General features: G+C 41.9%; 1 protein-coding gene across 1 annotated transcript in view; it reads left to right on the plus strand.

The window, feature by feature from the left end:
* robl (dynein light chain roadblock) overlaps positions 1-3214 on the plus strand; it is a 40536-nt gene extending 37322 nt beyond the window's left edge. The window contains exons 3-4 of the mRNA XM_071693603.1: positions 420-587; positions 3061-3214. Of these exons, the coding sequence (XP_071549704.1) occupies positions 420-587; positions 3061-3104 (212 nt within the window). The 3' untranslated portion in view covers positions 3105-3214. The remainder of the gene's footprint in view (positions 1-419; positions 588-3060) is intronic.
* Positions 3215-16511: the final 13297 nt, after the last annotated feature.

The following is a 16511-nucleotide window of genomic DNA, read 5'->3' on the forward strand; positions in this document are numbered from 1 at the left end:
CATTCTTGCATACATTGTAACCAATGAGGTAGAAGTCTTTTCCCCTATTACCATGGAAAGGCCTGTGGTGCTTGGTTATGGATAGTGAACTGTGGTTTTGGTGCCTTACACTTGACATCTAGAGAATGGATTTGAGCAGATGTGGCCTTTCTTCATCTGTTTGTGGCAGTACCTCGCTAATACGGGAAATGGTAATCAAATGTGAAAAATTTAATCAATTTGAGCAGAAGAGTGAGTATCTCATTGCCTTAAGTCCTCCTAATCCTCATACGTTTTGAGTGTAAGTTCAGTGTAGTATCTTTCATTGTTTAATTCTTAATGCTAATATGAATTTTTAGATAATTCTGTGGATGGAAGTTAAGATGATTGTCATTGTTGTGATACTAAATTAGGGAATCTAAATAATTATACAATTGCAGGAATTCCCATCAAGAGTACCTTGGATAATCCTACAACAATTCAGTATACTGGGCTCATCAGTGGTCTTACTGACAAGGCTCGCAGTGTTGTTCGAGACCTCGATCCAACAAATGACCTCACATTCCTTAGAGTTCGCTCAAAAAAGCATGAGATCATGATAGCTCCTGGTAAGTGATCTTAAGTTATAGTTTATGTAGTGTAAGTAAACTTGTTTTTCTTGCTTCTGTTGTCATAGGAACATGGGATCAGTGAGATATTTCAAGGGGAATATTGGGGTCTGGATGGCACCAACCTCTATATATTGGTGAGGAAGTCCTGTTCACTGACACCTAGGTCTTCAAAGCTCTCGAATCACTGAAACCATTTGCTTGAACTGAACAGTCCTGTTCTCAGCCAATGAGTGACCTCCAGCACATTAAAGTCACTGAACCGCTCACCCCTGACCAAATAGAGGTCACACTGTTCCTTGGGTTTGCGTCACGCACACATGTATCACTCCATCTAGCAGACAACTGGCTTACTGTGGATCAGTATCCATCTTATTTTGCTTAATTACAGGTGATTATTTTATTGTGACTGTGTTTACAGTGTTATGGCTTTTGTATTTGTATTATTGTTGTCTGTTATTGGTGTTCTTTTGATTACATTAGAAGAAAGATCATGCTGTAGCTTTAAGAGTTCGATGGCAATCGTGTTTAGGTGAAAGGGCTATTGTTGGCAGTGGCACTATGTGTGTCACCCTCACCCTGCCTCTTTCCACTCCCTGTTTTCTATTATGTGGGAGTACATAGGAAGAAGTGATAACAGGAGACTTGATGGTCTGTAACAAGGGTATTGGACAGAAATTTCTAAGTACAATGGTAGAAATTGAGTAGCAAGGTAGAAGGTGTCTCCTCACCTACCTCTCCTTCTGATTCATCGTCTGGAGGAAAATGATGAGAAAGAAATTACTAAGCAGTATTGGAGAAGATAATGCAATTGAAATTTTATATAGAATTGTAAACAGGAAAAAGTTTCCTCTCAGATTTACAACATTTGCTCTGTGTCTGGATTCTGGAAAAGGAAGACATAATTAGTGATGACCTGGATTTTTTACTGATAGCAGATGTCAATGATGTATTTATATGACCTTAATATAAAGGTATTTATAGTATTTGCATTTCTTACTTTAGAAAGTAGTTCATTTGGACATATGGAGAGAATGATTGAGGAAAAGTTGATTAATAGGATATATATGTCGAAAGTGGAGGGGTTAGGGAGAATAGGGAGACCAAATTGGAAATGGAAGGATGGAGCGAAGTAGATTTAGAGTAATAAGGGCCTGAACATGCAGGAGGGTAAAAGGCATGCATAGGATAGAGTGAATTGGATTGATGTGGTATACTGGGGTCAATGTGCTGTCTGTGGACTGAACTAAGGCATGTGAAGTATCCAGTGTGAACCATAGAAAGGTCTGCGGGATGTGGTTGTTGATAGGGAGCTGTGGTTTCCTTGCATTACACATGACAGCCAGAGGGTGGATGTAGCCTCTCTTTGTGTGTTCCTTTTCCTACCCCGCTAACACAGGAAACAATGATCAAGAATGAAAAAAGTTCATTCCAATACTTCAAAGCTTAAAAGTGTAATTATGACATGGGAAAGCTTTCTTTGCAATGAGAAGTAGTGCAACCATGGGCTGCAGAAGTCTTTAGAAAGGTCTTGGGTAATACCAGGACTCCTAGAAATTAGTCCTAGGGTAATTATAAATAAATGAATTAATATATGAATATTCTAGAGGGAAATATTTTTAGGAAGGGATGGGTAATATCTAAAAGGATGTTGACTTGTCCGTGCCCAGTGTACTAAGTATCCATAAAAAATAGATATGAACTTTTGATTTGTCATGTTTGAACATTGTTGTGTATAAACAGTGTCCACAAAAAATCCTTATCCACCTTCCCATACATTTTCAAAGGCAATGTCAGACTTACATTTTAATACTTTTGTCATCTCTCCTCTGGCCTTGATTACCATCTGCATATGTCTGGACAGGGAATTGGGAAGATGAATTATTCTAGGCCCATGTTTTGAATCCATAGGGTTTGATATCCTGAATGAGTTGGGCACTGATAAGGTGTTGCAGGAAGCAGTTGCCTAATCATGCATTTTGAGCACCCATTGCACCTAGAAATCTCCTATGTATCCACAGGTTCTTGCTTCTAGGCAAGAATTCTGGATTATCTTCCTTAGAAAGGCTAGAGATAACCATCATGAAGCATAGATGGAAGAAATACATTGTCCAGAAGCAAAATTCCCAATATGAAGTGGCATTCAGGAAGGACATCCATTCCTCAAGATTGCCTGTGGCATACTGAGGCAAGTTGCTGGTCCTCATACCATTAGAAACACCAGCCCCTGCAACCAGATGTACATTGATTGTACCCTAAGAGTGTCATATGCTTTTACCATTAGTGAACCCTGGCCTTGTATTGCCTTTGAAAACATATGGGGGTCTGAGAATGTTTTTTATGGACACTGTATGTGTACTTAAGACTTTGACTGATTTCATAAATATTTGTTGGATTCCTAGACAAGAATTTTCATAATGTGTTTTGTGTTATTTTACTAACCCTTTTTAATTCTTATTAAATTCTTTTTCAGAGAAAGAATACATGCTGATTGTTGTTCAAAACACGAGTGAGTAGTTGAACAGTTGGTATAGTCTGATATTGATTGATTAAATTATTTGTTTATGATTAGCTGTGGTATAGTCACAATGTTGTTGCATTGAATAAAGCTTTAATACTTGACTGAATTGGTTATTTCATTGCCCATCGTTATGGCTTTTTGAGATTCTTTCAACTTTGTTGTTGTTGTTTGATTTACTAGGCCACAGCCTGGCATTGAATCCTGTCTTCTAACAGCCTGTTCTCAAAGTCTTGATTTATTGATAGAAGGGAATGATTTCCCCCTCCCAAACTTACTTTTAACTTTTTTATGTGTATTGTTTTCAAAATATCATTTAGCCATCATAAAATGACTTTCAATTGTTTGTTTATTTGTTTATTATACTTTGACGCTGTCTCCCGCATTAGCGAGGTAGCGCAAGGAAACAGACAAAAGAATGGCCCAACCCACCCACATACACATGTACATACATAAAGACCCACACACGCACATATACATATCTATACATTTCAACGTATACATACATATACATACACAGACATATACGTATATACACATGTACATATTCATACATATTCAAGGGAGCTGTGGTTTCAGTGCATTATACATGACAGCTAGAGACTGAGTGTGAACGAATGTGGCAGTTGTTTTTTTCCTAGTGCTACCTCACACATATGCGGGGGGGAGAGGGTTGTCATTTTATGTGTGGTAGGGTGGCGACAGGAATTAATAAGGGCAGACAGTATGAATTATGTACATGTGTGTATATGTATATGTCTGTGTGTGTATATATATGTATACATTAAGATGTATAGGTATGTATATGTGCGTGTATATATTTTATTATTTATTATACTTTGACGCTGTCTCCCGCATTAGTGAGGTAGCGCAGGGAAACAGACGAAGGAGTGGCCCAACTCACCCACATGCGCATGTATTTCCATACACGTCCACACATGCACATATACATTCCTGTGCATCTCAACATATACATATACATGCACATACAGACATATACATATATACACATGTACATAATTCATAGTGTCTGCCCTTATTCATTCCCATCGCCACCCCGCCACACATGAAATGACAACCCCCTCCCCCCGTATGTGCGCGAGGCAGCGCTAAGAAAAAGACAACAAAGACCCCATTCATTCACACTCAGTCTCTAGCTGTCATCTATAATGCACCAAAACCACAGCTCCCTTTCCACATCCAGGCCCCACAAAACTATCCATGGTTTACCCCAGATGCTTCACATGCCCTGGTTCAATCCATTGACTGCATGTCAACCCTGGAATACCACATCGTTCCAATTCACTCTATTCCTTGCACACCCTTCACCCTCCTGCATGTTCAGGCCCCTATCACTCAAAATCTTTTTCACTCCATCTTTTAACCTCCAATTTGGTCTCCCACTTCTCCTCGTTCCCTCCACCTCCGACACACATATCCTCTTTGTCAATCTTTCCTCAATCATTCTCTCCAAGTGACCAAACCATTTCAAAACACCCTCTTCTGCTTTCTCAACCACACTCTTTTTGTTACCACACATCTCTCTTACCCATTCATTACCTCTCGATCAGACCACCTCACACCACATATTGTCCTCAAACATCTCATTTCCAGCACATCCACCCTCCTCCGCACAACTCTATCTATATCCCACGCCTTGCAACCATATAACATTGTTGGAACCACTATTCCTTCAAACATACTCATTTTTGCATTCCAAGATAACTTTTTTGACTTCCACACATTTTTCAATGCTCCCAGAACTTTCACCCCCTCCCCACCCTATGATTCACTTCCACTTCCATGGTTCCATCCACTGCCAAATCCACTCTCAGATATATATATTCTTTCCTATACCGTTCGCCATTTCCCATTCTAGCGAGGCAGCATATATGTATATATAGGGTGTCTTGGTCGAGGTGGTGTGCAAAATGAGAGGGTTAGGGAAAATGATTTGGTAAACAGAGAAGAGGTAGTAAAAGCTTTGCGGAAGATGAAAGCCGGCAAGGCAGCAGGTTTGGATGGTATTGCAGTGGAATTTATTAAAAAAGGGGGTGACTGTATTGTTGACTGGTTGGTAAGGTTATTTAATGTATGTATGACTCATGGTGAGGTGCCTGAGGATTGGCGGAATGCATGCATAGTGCCATTGTACAGAGGCAAAGGGGATAAGAGTGAGTGCTCAAATTACAGAGGTATAAGTTTGTTGAGTATTCCTGGTAAATTATATGGGAGGGTATTGATTAAGAGGGTGAAGGCATGTACAGAGCATCAGATTGGGGAAGAGCAATGTGGTTTCAGAAGTGGTAGAGGATGTGTGGATCAGGTGTTTGCTTTGAAGAATGTATGTGAGAAATACTTAGAAAAGCAAATAGATTTGTATGTAGCATTTATGGATCTGGAGAAGGCATACAACAGAGTTGATAGAGATGCTCTGTGGAAGGTATTAAGAATATATGGTGTGGGAGGCAAGTAGTTAGAAGCAGGGAAAAGTTTTTATCGAGGATGTAAGGCATGTGTACGTGTAGGAAGAGAGGAAAGTGATTGGTTCTCAGTGAATGTAGGTTTGCGGCAGGGGTGTGTGATGTCTCCATGGTTGTTTAATTTGTTTATGGATGGGGTTGTTAGGGAGGTGAATGCAAGAGTTTTGGAAAGAGGGGCAAGTATGAAGTCTGTTGTGGATGAGAGAGCCTGGGAAGTGAGTCAGTTGTTGTTCGCTGATGATATAGCGCTGGTGGCTGATTCATGTGAGAAACTGCAGAAGCTGGTGACTGAGTTTGGTAAAGTGTGTGAAAGAAGAAAGTTAAGAGTAAATGTGAATAAGAGCAAGGTTATTAGGTACAGTAGGGTTGAGGGTCAAGTCAATTGGGAGGTAAGTTTGAATGGAGAAAAACTGGAGGAAGTAAAGTGTTTTAGATATCTGGGAGTGGATCTGGCAGCGGATGGAACCATGGAAGCGGAAGTGAATCATAGGGTGGGGGAGGGGGGCGAAAATCCTGGGAGCATTGAAGAATGTATGGAAGTCAAGAACATTATCTCAGAAAGCAAAAATGAGTATGTTTGAAGGAATAGTGGTTCCAACAATGTTGTATGGTTGCGAGGCATGGGCTATGGATAGAGTTGTGCGCAGGAGGGTGGATGTGCTGGAAATGAGATGTTTGAGGACAATGTGTGGTGTGAGGTGGTTTGATCGAGTCAGTAATGTAAGGGTAAGAGAGATGTGTGGAAATAAAAAGAGCGTGGTTGAGAGAGCAGAGGAGGGTGTTTTGAAATGGTTTGGGCACATGGAGAGAATGAGTGAGGAAAGATTGTCCTAGAGGATATATGTGTCGGAGGTGGAGGGAACGAGGAGAAGTGGGAGACCTAATTGGAGGTGGAAAGATGGAGTGAAAAAAATTTTGAGTGATCGGGGCCTGAACATGCAGGAGGGTGAAAGGCGTGCAAGGAATAGAGTGAATTGGATCGATGTGGTATACCGGGGATGACGTGCTGTCAGTGGATTGAATCAGGGCATGTGAAGCATCTGGGGTAAACCATGGAAAGTTGTGTGGGGCCTGCATGTGGAAGGGGAGCTGTGGTTTCAGGCATTATTGCATGACAGCTGGAGACTGAGTGTGAACGGATGGGGCCTTTGTTGTCTTTTCCTGGCGCTACCTGGCACACATGAGGGGGTAGGGGGATGGTATTCCATGTGTGGCGAGGTGGCGATGGGAATGAATAAAGGCAGGCAGTGTGAATTGTGTGCATTGGTATATATGTATGTGTCTGTGTGTGTATATATATGTGTACATTGAGATGTATGGGTGTGTATGTTTGCGTTTGTGGACGTGTGTGTATATACATGTGTATGGGGGTGGGTTGGGCCATTTCTTTCTACTGTTTCCTTGCACTACCTCGCAAATGCGGGAGACAGCGACAAAGCAAAATAAATGAATAATATAGAACAATGGAAGTAAGGGGAGTGGGGGAGGAATGGGATGTATTTAGGGAATCAGTGATGGATTGCACAAAAGATGCTTGTGGCATGAGAAGAGTGGGAGGTGGGTTCATTAGAAAGGGTAATGAGTGGTGGGATGAAGAAGTAAGAGTATTAATGAAAGAGAAGAGAGAGGCATTTGGATGATTTTTGCAGGGAAAAAATGCAATTGAGTGGGAGATGTATAAAAGAAAAAGACAGGAGGTCAAGAGAAAGGTGCAAGAGGTGAAAAAAAGGGCAAATGAGAGTTGGGGTGAGAGAGTATCATTGAATTTTAGGGAGAATAAAAAGATGTTTTGGAAGGAGGTAAATAAAGTGCGTAAGACAAGGGAGCAAATGGGAACTTCAGTGAAGGGCACAAATGGGGAGGTGATAACAAGTAGTGGTGATGTGAGAAGGAGATGGAGTGAGTATTTTGAAGGTTTGTTGAATGTGTTTGATGATAGAGTGGCAGATATAGGGTGTCTTGGTCGAGGTGGTGTGCAAAGTGAGAGGGTTAGGGAAAATGATTTGGTAAACAGAGAAGAGGTAGTGAAAGCTTTGCGGAAGATGAAAGCCGGCAAGGCAGCAGGTTTGGATGGTATTGCAGTGGAATTTATTAAAAAAGGGGGTGACTGTATTGTTGACTGGTTGGTAAGGTTATTTAATGTATGTATGACTCATGGTGAGGTGCCTGAGGATTGGCGGAATGCGTGCATAGTGCCATTGTACAAAGGCAAAGGGGATAAGAGTGAGTGCTCAAATTACAGAGGTATAAGTTTGTTGAGTATTCCTGGTAAATTATATGGGAGGGTATTGATTGAGAGGGTGAAGGCATGTACAGAGCATCAGATTGGGGAAGAGCAGTGTGGTTTCAGAAGTGGTAGAGGATGTGTGGATCAGGTGTTTGCTTTGAAGAATGTATGTGAGAAATACTTAGAAAAGCAAATGGATTTGTATGTAGCATTTATGGATCTGGAGAAGGCATATGATAGAGTTGATAGAGATGCTCTGTGGAAGGTATTAAGAATATATGGTGTGGGAGGAAAGTTGTTAGAAGCAGTGAAAAGTTTTTATCGAGGATGTAAGGCATGTGTACGTGTAGGAAGAGAGGAAAGTGATTGGTTCTCAGTGAATGTAGGTTTGCGGCAGGGGTGTGTGATGTCTCCATGGTTGTTTAATTTGTTTATGGATGGGGTTGTTAGGGAGGTAAATGCAAGAGTTTTGGAAAGAGGGGCAAGTATGAAGTCTGTTGGGGATGAGAGGGCTTGGGAAGTGAGTCAGTTGTTGTTCGCTGATGATACAGCGCTGGTGGCTGATTCATGTGAGAAACTGCAGAAGCTGGTGACTGAGTTTGGTAAAGTGTGTGGAAGAAGAAAGTTAAGAGTAAATGTGAATAAGAGCAAGGTTATTAGGTACTGTAGGGTTGAGGGTCAAGTCAATTGGGAGGTGAGTTTGAATGGAGAAAAACTGGAGGAAGTGAAGTGTTTTAGATATCTGGGAGTAGATCTGGCAGCGGATGGAACCATGGAAGCGGAAGTGGATCATAGGGTGGGGGAGGGGGCGAAAATTCTGGGGGCCTTGAAGAATGTGTGGAAGTCGAGAACATTATCTCGGAAAGCAAAAATAGGTATGTTTGAAGGAATAGTGGTTCCAACAATGTTGTATGGTTGCGAGGCGTGGGCTATGGATAGAGTTGTGCGCAGGAGGATGGATGTGCTGGAAATGAGGTGTTTGAGGACAATGTGTGGTGTGAGGTGGTTTGATCGAGTGAGTAACGTAAAGGTAAGAGAGATGTGTGGAAATAAAAAGAGCGTGGTTGAGAGAGCAGAAGAGGGTGTTTTGAAGTGGTTTGGGCACATGGAGAGGAATGAGTGAGGAGAGATTGACCAAGAGGATATATGTGTCGGAGGTGGAGGGAACGAGGAGAAGAGGGAGACCAAATTGGAGGTGGAAAGATGGAGTGAAAAAGATTTTGTGTGATCGGGGCCTGAACATGCAGGAGGGTGAAAGGAGGGCAAGGAATAGAGTGAATTGGAGCGATGTGGTATACCGGGGTTGACGTGCTGTCAGTGGATTGAATCAAGGCATGTGAAGCGTCTGGGGTAAACCATGGAAAGCTGTGTAGGTATGTATATTTGCGTGTGTGGACGTATGTATATACATGTGTATGGGGGGGGGGGTTGGGCCATTTCTTTCGTCTGTTTCCTTGCGCTACCTCGCAAACGCGGGAGACAGCGACAAAGTATAAAAAAAAAAAAAAAAAAAAATATATATATATATATATATATATATATATATATATATATATATATATATATATATATATGGATGGATGGAACCATGGAAGCGGAAGTGAATCATAGGGTGGGGGAGGGGGCGAAAATCCTGGGAGCCTTGAAGAATGTGTGGAAGTCGAGAACATTATCTCGGAAAGCAAAAATGGGTATGTTTGAAGGAATAGTGGTTCCAACAATGTTGTATGGTTGCGAGGCGTGGGCTATGGATAGAGTTGTGCGCAGGAGGGTGGATATGCTGGAAATGAGATGTTTGAGGACAGTGTGTGGTGTGAGGTGGTTTGATCGAGTAAGTAACGTAAGGGTAAGAGAGATGTGTGGAAATAAAAAGAGCGTGGTTGAGAGAGCAGAAGAGGGTGTTTTGAAATGGTTTGGGCACATGGAGAGAATGAGTGAGGAAAGATTGACCAAGAGGATATATGTGTCGGAGGTGGAGGGAACGAGGAGAAGTGGGAGACCTAATTAGAGGTGGAAAGATGGAGTGAAAAAGATTTTGTGTGATCGGGGCCTGAACATGCAGGAGGGTGAAAGGCGGGCAAGGAATAGAGTGAATTGGATCGATGTGGTATACCGGGGTTGACGTGCTGTCAGTGGATTCAATCAGGGCATGTGAAGCGTCTGGGGTAAACCATGGAAAGCTGTGTAGGTATGTATATTTGCGTGTGTGGACGTGTATGTATATACACGTGTATGGGGGTGGGTTGGGCCATTTCTTTCGTCTGTTTCCTTGCGCTACCTCGCAAACGCGGGAGACAGCGACAAAGCAAAAAAAAAGAAAAAAAATAATATATATATATATATATATATATATATATATATATATATATATATATATCCAATAACGCTCTCTGGCCATCTCTCCTACTTACATACGTATACTTATGTATATCTCGCTTTTTAAACCGGGTATTCCCAATCACCAGTCCTTTTTCAGCACATAAATCTACATGCTCTTCACCATTTCCATTTACAACACTGAACACCCCACGTATACCAATTATTCCCTCAACTGCCACATTACTCACCTTTGCATTCAAATCACCTATCACTATAACCTGGTGTCGTGCATCAAAACCACTAACACACTCATTCAGCTGCTCCCAAAACACTTGCCTCTCATGATCTTTCTTCTCATGCCCAGGTGCATATGCACCAATAATCACCCATCTCTCTCCATCAACTTTCAGTTTTACCCATATTAATCGAGAATTTACTTTCTTACATTCTATCACATACTCCCACAACTCCTGTTTCAGGAGTACTGCTACTCCTTCCCTTGCTCTTGTCCTCTCACTAACCCCTGACTTTACTCCCGAGACATTCCCAAACCACTCTTCCCCTTTACCCTTGAGCTTCGTTTCACTCAGAGCCAAAACATCCAGGTTCCTTTCCTCAAACATACTACCTATCTCTCCTTTTTTCACCTCTTGGTTACATCCACACACATTTAGACACCCCACTCTGAGCCTTCGAGGAGGATGAGCACTCCCCGTGTGACTCCTTCTTCTGTTTCCCATTTTAGAAAGTTGAAAAATACAAGGAGAGGAGGATTTCTGGCCCCCCGCTCCCGTCCCCTCTAGTCGCCTTCTACGACTCGCGAGGAATGCGTGGGAAGTATTCTTTCACCCCTATCCCCAGGGATAATATATATATATTTATATATATATACATTGATGAGAACTACTATTGACGTTTGTGTAAATAAATTAAACATTTCCTTTTTCCATAGCCAGAGGTTGAACCATTATGTGGCATTCATTTTTTCATTTCATTTCAAGCTAGAAGTTTCAGTTTTCTAAATTGTTTCTTACATTTTTCATATGTATATATATGTATGTGTGTGTGTGTGTATATGTGCGTGTGTGTGTGTATGTGTGTGTATGTGTATATATATCTTTTCTTTTCTTTCAAACTATTCGCCATATCCCGCATTAGCGAGGTAGCGTTAAGAACAGAGGACTGGGCCTTTGAGGGAATACCCTCACCTGGTCCAATTCTCTGTTCCTTCTTTTGGAAAATTAAAAAAAAAACGAGAGGGGAGGATTTCCAGCCCCCCGCTCCCTCCCCTCCTAGTCGCCCTCCACGACACGCAGGGAACACGCGGGAAGCACTCCCTCTCCCCTATCCCCAGGGAAAATATATATATATATATATATTTTTTTTTCTTTTTTTTTTTTTTGCTTTGTCGCTGTCTCCCGCGTTTGCGAGGCAGCGCAAGGAAATAGACGAAAGAAATGGCCCAACCCTCCCCCATACACATGCATATACATACGTCCACACACGCAAATATACATACCTACACAGCTTTCCATGGTTTACCCCAGACGCTTCACATGCCCTGATTCAATCCACTGACAGCACGTCAACCCCGGTATACCACATCGCTCCTAACTCACTCTATTCCTTGCCCTCCTTTCACCCTCCTGCATGTTCACGCCCTGATCACACAAAATCTTTTTCACTCCATCTTTCCACCTCCAATTTGGTCTCCCTCTTCTCCTCGTTCCCTCCACCTCCGACACATATATCCTCTTGGTCAATCTTTCCTCACTCATTCTCTCCATGTGACCAAACCATTTCAAAACACCCTCCTCTGCTCTCTCAACCACGCTCTTTTTATTTCCACACATCTCTCTTACCCTTACGTTACTTACTCGATCAAACCACCTCACACCACACATTGTCCTCAAACATCTCATTTCCAGCACATCCATCCTCCTGCGCACAACTCTATCCATAGTCCACGCCTCGCAACCATACAACATTGTTGGAACCACTATTCCTTCAAACATACCCATTTTTGCTCTCCGAGATAATGTTCTCGACTTCCACACATTCTTCAAGGCTCCCAGAATTTTCGCCCCCTCCCCCACCCTATGATCCACTTCCGCTTCCATGGTTCCATCCGCTGCCAGATCCACTCCCAGATATCTAAAACACTTCACTTCCTCCAGTTTTTCTCCATTCAAACTCACCTCTCAGTTGACTTGACCCTCAACCCTACTGTACCTAATAACCTTGCTCTTATTCACATTTACTCTTAACTTTCTTCTTTCACACACTTTACCAAACTCAGTCACCAGCTTCTTTAGTTTCTCACATGAATCAGCCACCAGCGCTGTATCATCAGCGAACAACAACTGACTCACTTCCCAAGCTCTCTCATCCCCAACAGACTTCATACTTGCCCCTCTTTCCAAAACTCTTGCATTCACCTCCCTAACAACCCCATCCATAAACAAATTAAACAACCATGGAGACATCACACACCCCTGCCGCAAACCTACATTCACTGAGAACCAATCACTTTCCTTTCTTCCTACACGTACACATGCCTTACATCCTCGATAAAAACTTTTCACTGCTTCTAACAACTTGCCTCCCACACCATATATTCTTAATACCTTCCACAGAGCATCTCTATCAACTCTATCATATGCCTTCTCCAGATCCATAAATGCTACATACAAATCCATTTGCTTTTCTAAGTATTTCTCACATACATTCTTCAAAGCAAACACCTGATCCACACATCCTCTACCACTTCTGAAACCACACTGCTCTTCCCCAATCTGATGCTCTGTACAGGCCTTCACCCTCTCAATCAATACCCTCCCATATAATTTAACAGGAATACTCAACAAACTTATACCTCTGTAATTTGAGCACTCACCCTTATCCCCTTTGCCTTTGTACAATGGCACTATGCACGCATTCCGCCAATCCTCAGGCACCTCACCATGAGTCATACATACATTAAATAACCTTACCAACCAGTCAACAATACATTCACCCCCTTTTTTAATAGATTCCACTGCAATACCATCCAAACCTGCTGCCTTGCCGGCTTTCATCTTCCGCAAAGCTTTTACTACCTCTTCTCTGTTTACCAAATCATTTTCCCTAACCCTCGCACTTTGCACACCACCTCGACCAAAACACCCTATATCTGCCACTCTATCATCAAACACATTCAACAAACCTTCAAAATACTCACTCCATCTCCTTCTCACATCACCACTACTTGTTATCACCTCCCCATTTGCGCCCTTCACTGAAGTTCCCATTTGCTCCCTTGTCTTACGCACTTTGTTTACCTCCTTCCAGAACATCTTTTTATTCTCCCTAAAATTTAATGATACTCTCTCACCTCAACTCTCATTTGTCCTTTTTTTCACCTCTTGCACCTTTCTCTTGACCTCCTGTCTCTTTCTTTTATACATCTCCCACTCAATTGCATTTTTTCCCTGCAAAAATCGTCCAAAAGCCTTTCTCTTCTCTTTCACTAATACTCTTACTTCTTCATCCCACCACTCACTACCCTTTCTAATCAACCCACCTCCCACTCTTCTCATACCACAAGCATCTTTTGCGCAATCCATCACTGATTCCCTAAATACATCCCATTCCTCCCCCACTCCCCTTACTTCCATTGTTCTCACCTTTTTCCATTCTGTACTCAGTCTCTCCTGGTACTTCCTCACACAAGTCTCCTTCCCAAGCTCACTTACTCTCACCACCCTCTTCACCCCAACATTCACTCTTCTTTTCTGAAAATCCATACAAATCTTCACCTTAGCCTCCACAAGATAATGATCAGACATCCCTCCAGTTGCACCTCTCAGCACATTAACATCCAAAAGTCTCTCTTTCGCGCGCCTGTCAATTAACACGTAATCCAATAACGCTCTCTGGCCATCTCTCCTACTTACATAAGTATACTTATGTATATCTCGCTTTTTAAACCAGGTATTCCCAATCATCAGTCCTTTTTCAGCACATAAATCTACAAGCTCTTCACCATTTCCATTTACAACACTGAACACCCCATGTATACCAATTATTCCCTCAACTGCCACATTACTCACCTTTGCATTCAAATCTCCCAACACTATAACCCGGTCTCATGCATCAAAACCACTAACACACTCATTCAGCTGCTCCCAAAACACTTGCCTCTCAGGATCTTTCTTCTCATGCCCAGGTGCATATGCACCAATAATCACCCATCTCTCTCCATCAACTTTCAGTTTTACCCATATTAATCGAGAATTTACTTTCTTACATTCTATCACATACTTCCACAACTCCTGTTTCAGGAGTACTGCTACTCCTTCCCTTGCTCTTTTCCTCTCACTAACCCCTGACTTTACTCCCAAGACATTCCCAAACCACTCTTCCCCTTTACCCTTGAGCTTCGTTTCACTCATATATATATATATATATATATATATATATATATATATATATATATATATATATATATATATATATATATATATCTCTTCCTACACGTACACATGCCTTACATCCTCGATAAAAACTTTTCACTGCTTCTAACAACTTGCCTCCCACACCATATATTCTTAATACCTTCCACAGAGCATCTCTATCAACTCTATCATATGCCTTCTCCAGATCCATAAATGCTACATACAAATCCATTTGCTTTTCTAAGTATTTCTCACATACATTCTTCAAAGCAAACACCTGATCCACACATGTGTACGTGTAGGAAGAGAGGAAAGTGATGTGTTCTCAGTGAATGTAGGTTTACGGCAGGGGTGTGTGATGTCTCCATGGTTGTTTAATTTGTTTATGGATGGGGTTGTTAGGGAGGTAAATGCAAGAGTCCTGGAAAGAGGGGCAAGTATGAAGTCTGTTGGGGATGAGAGAGCTTGGGAAGTTAGTCAGTTGTTGTTCGCTGATGATACAGCGCTGGTGGCTGATTCATGTGAGAAACTCCAGAAGCTGGTGACTGAGTTTGGTAAAGTGTGTGGAAGAAGAAAGTTAAGAGTAAATGTGAATAAGAGCAAGGTTATTAGGTACAGGAGGGGTGAGGGTCAAGTCAATTGGGAGGTGAGTTTGAATGGAGAAAAACTGGAGGAAGTGAAGTGTTTTAGATATCTGGGAGTGGATCTGTCCGCGGATGGAACCATGGAAGCGGAAGTGGATCATAGGGTGGGGGAGGGGGCGAAAATATTGGGAGCCTTGAAAAATGTGTGGAAGTCGAGAACATTATCTCGGAAAGCAAAAATGGGTATGTTTGAAGGAATAGTGGTTCCAACAATGTTGTATGGTTGCGAGGCGTGGGCTATGGATAGAGATGTGCGCAGGAGGATGGATGTGCTGGAAATGAGATGTTTGAGGAAAATGTGTGGTGTGAGGTGGTTTGATCGAGTAAGTAACGTAAGGGTAAGAGAGATGTGTGGAAATAAAAAGAGCGTGGTTGAGAGAGCAGAAGAGGGTGTTTTGAAATGGTTTGGGCACATGGAGAGAATGAGTGAGGAAAGATTGACCAAGAGGATATATGTGTCGGAGGTGGAGGGAACGAGGAGAAGAGGGAGACCAAATTGGAGGTGGAAAGATGGAGTGAAAAAGATTTTGTGTGATCGGGGCCTGAACATGCAGGAGGGTGAAAGGAGGGCAAGGAATAGAGTGAATTGGAGCGATGTGGTATACAGGGGTTGACGTGCTGTCAGTGGATTGAATCAAGGCATGTGAAGCGTCTGGGGTAAACCATGGAAAGCTGTGTAGGTATGTATATTTGCGTGTGTGGACGTATGTACATGTGTATGGGGGGGGGGTTGGGCCATTTCTTTCGTCTGTTTCCTTGCGCTACCTCGCAAACGCGGGAGACAGCGACAAAGTATAAAAAAAAAAAAAAAAAAAATATATATATATATATATTTACCGTATTTACTCGAATAATATACTGTATAAACATCCATCTGTTCTAAGCCACAGGGATAGCTTTGGACCTTTGCAAGAATGTGTAGACCTCTATTATAGGCCACACCCAAAAGTTGAGCTACCACTTTGAAAAGTAGAGAGAAAGCATAGGAGCACTGATGCATCAAGTTTGTTTAAATTAATTGTGGATGCATGGATGATTTAATGAACTGTATGTAAACTCCACTACATTTTCTTTCATATGTATCCTAAGCATGAGCATTTTGATGTTTGTAATAGAAAGTGCCTATTTATTGGTCCCTTAATAACTCTGGACATATTTTCTTACATATAGAACAGTATGATGTATGTGTTACTTGATTACATAAAAATTTGAATACTTTTTTGTTAGAAGTTCATCTGCTTTCATATCACATTAGACAGTTTTTCCATGTTACTAGCAAAAGTTAGTGGATGCAGAC

Source organism: Panulirus ornatus, chromosome 56, assembly GCF_036320965.1.
Source record: "Panulirus ornatus isolate Po-2019 chromosome 56, ASM3632096v1, whole genome shotgun sequence".
Classification (NCBI taxonomy): Eukaryota; Metazoa; Arthropoda; class Malacostraca; order Decapoda; family Palinuridae; genus Panulirus; species Panulirus ornatus.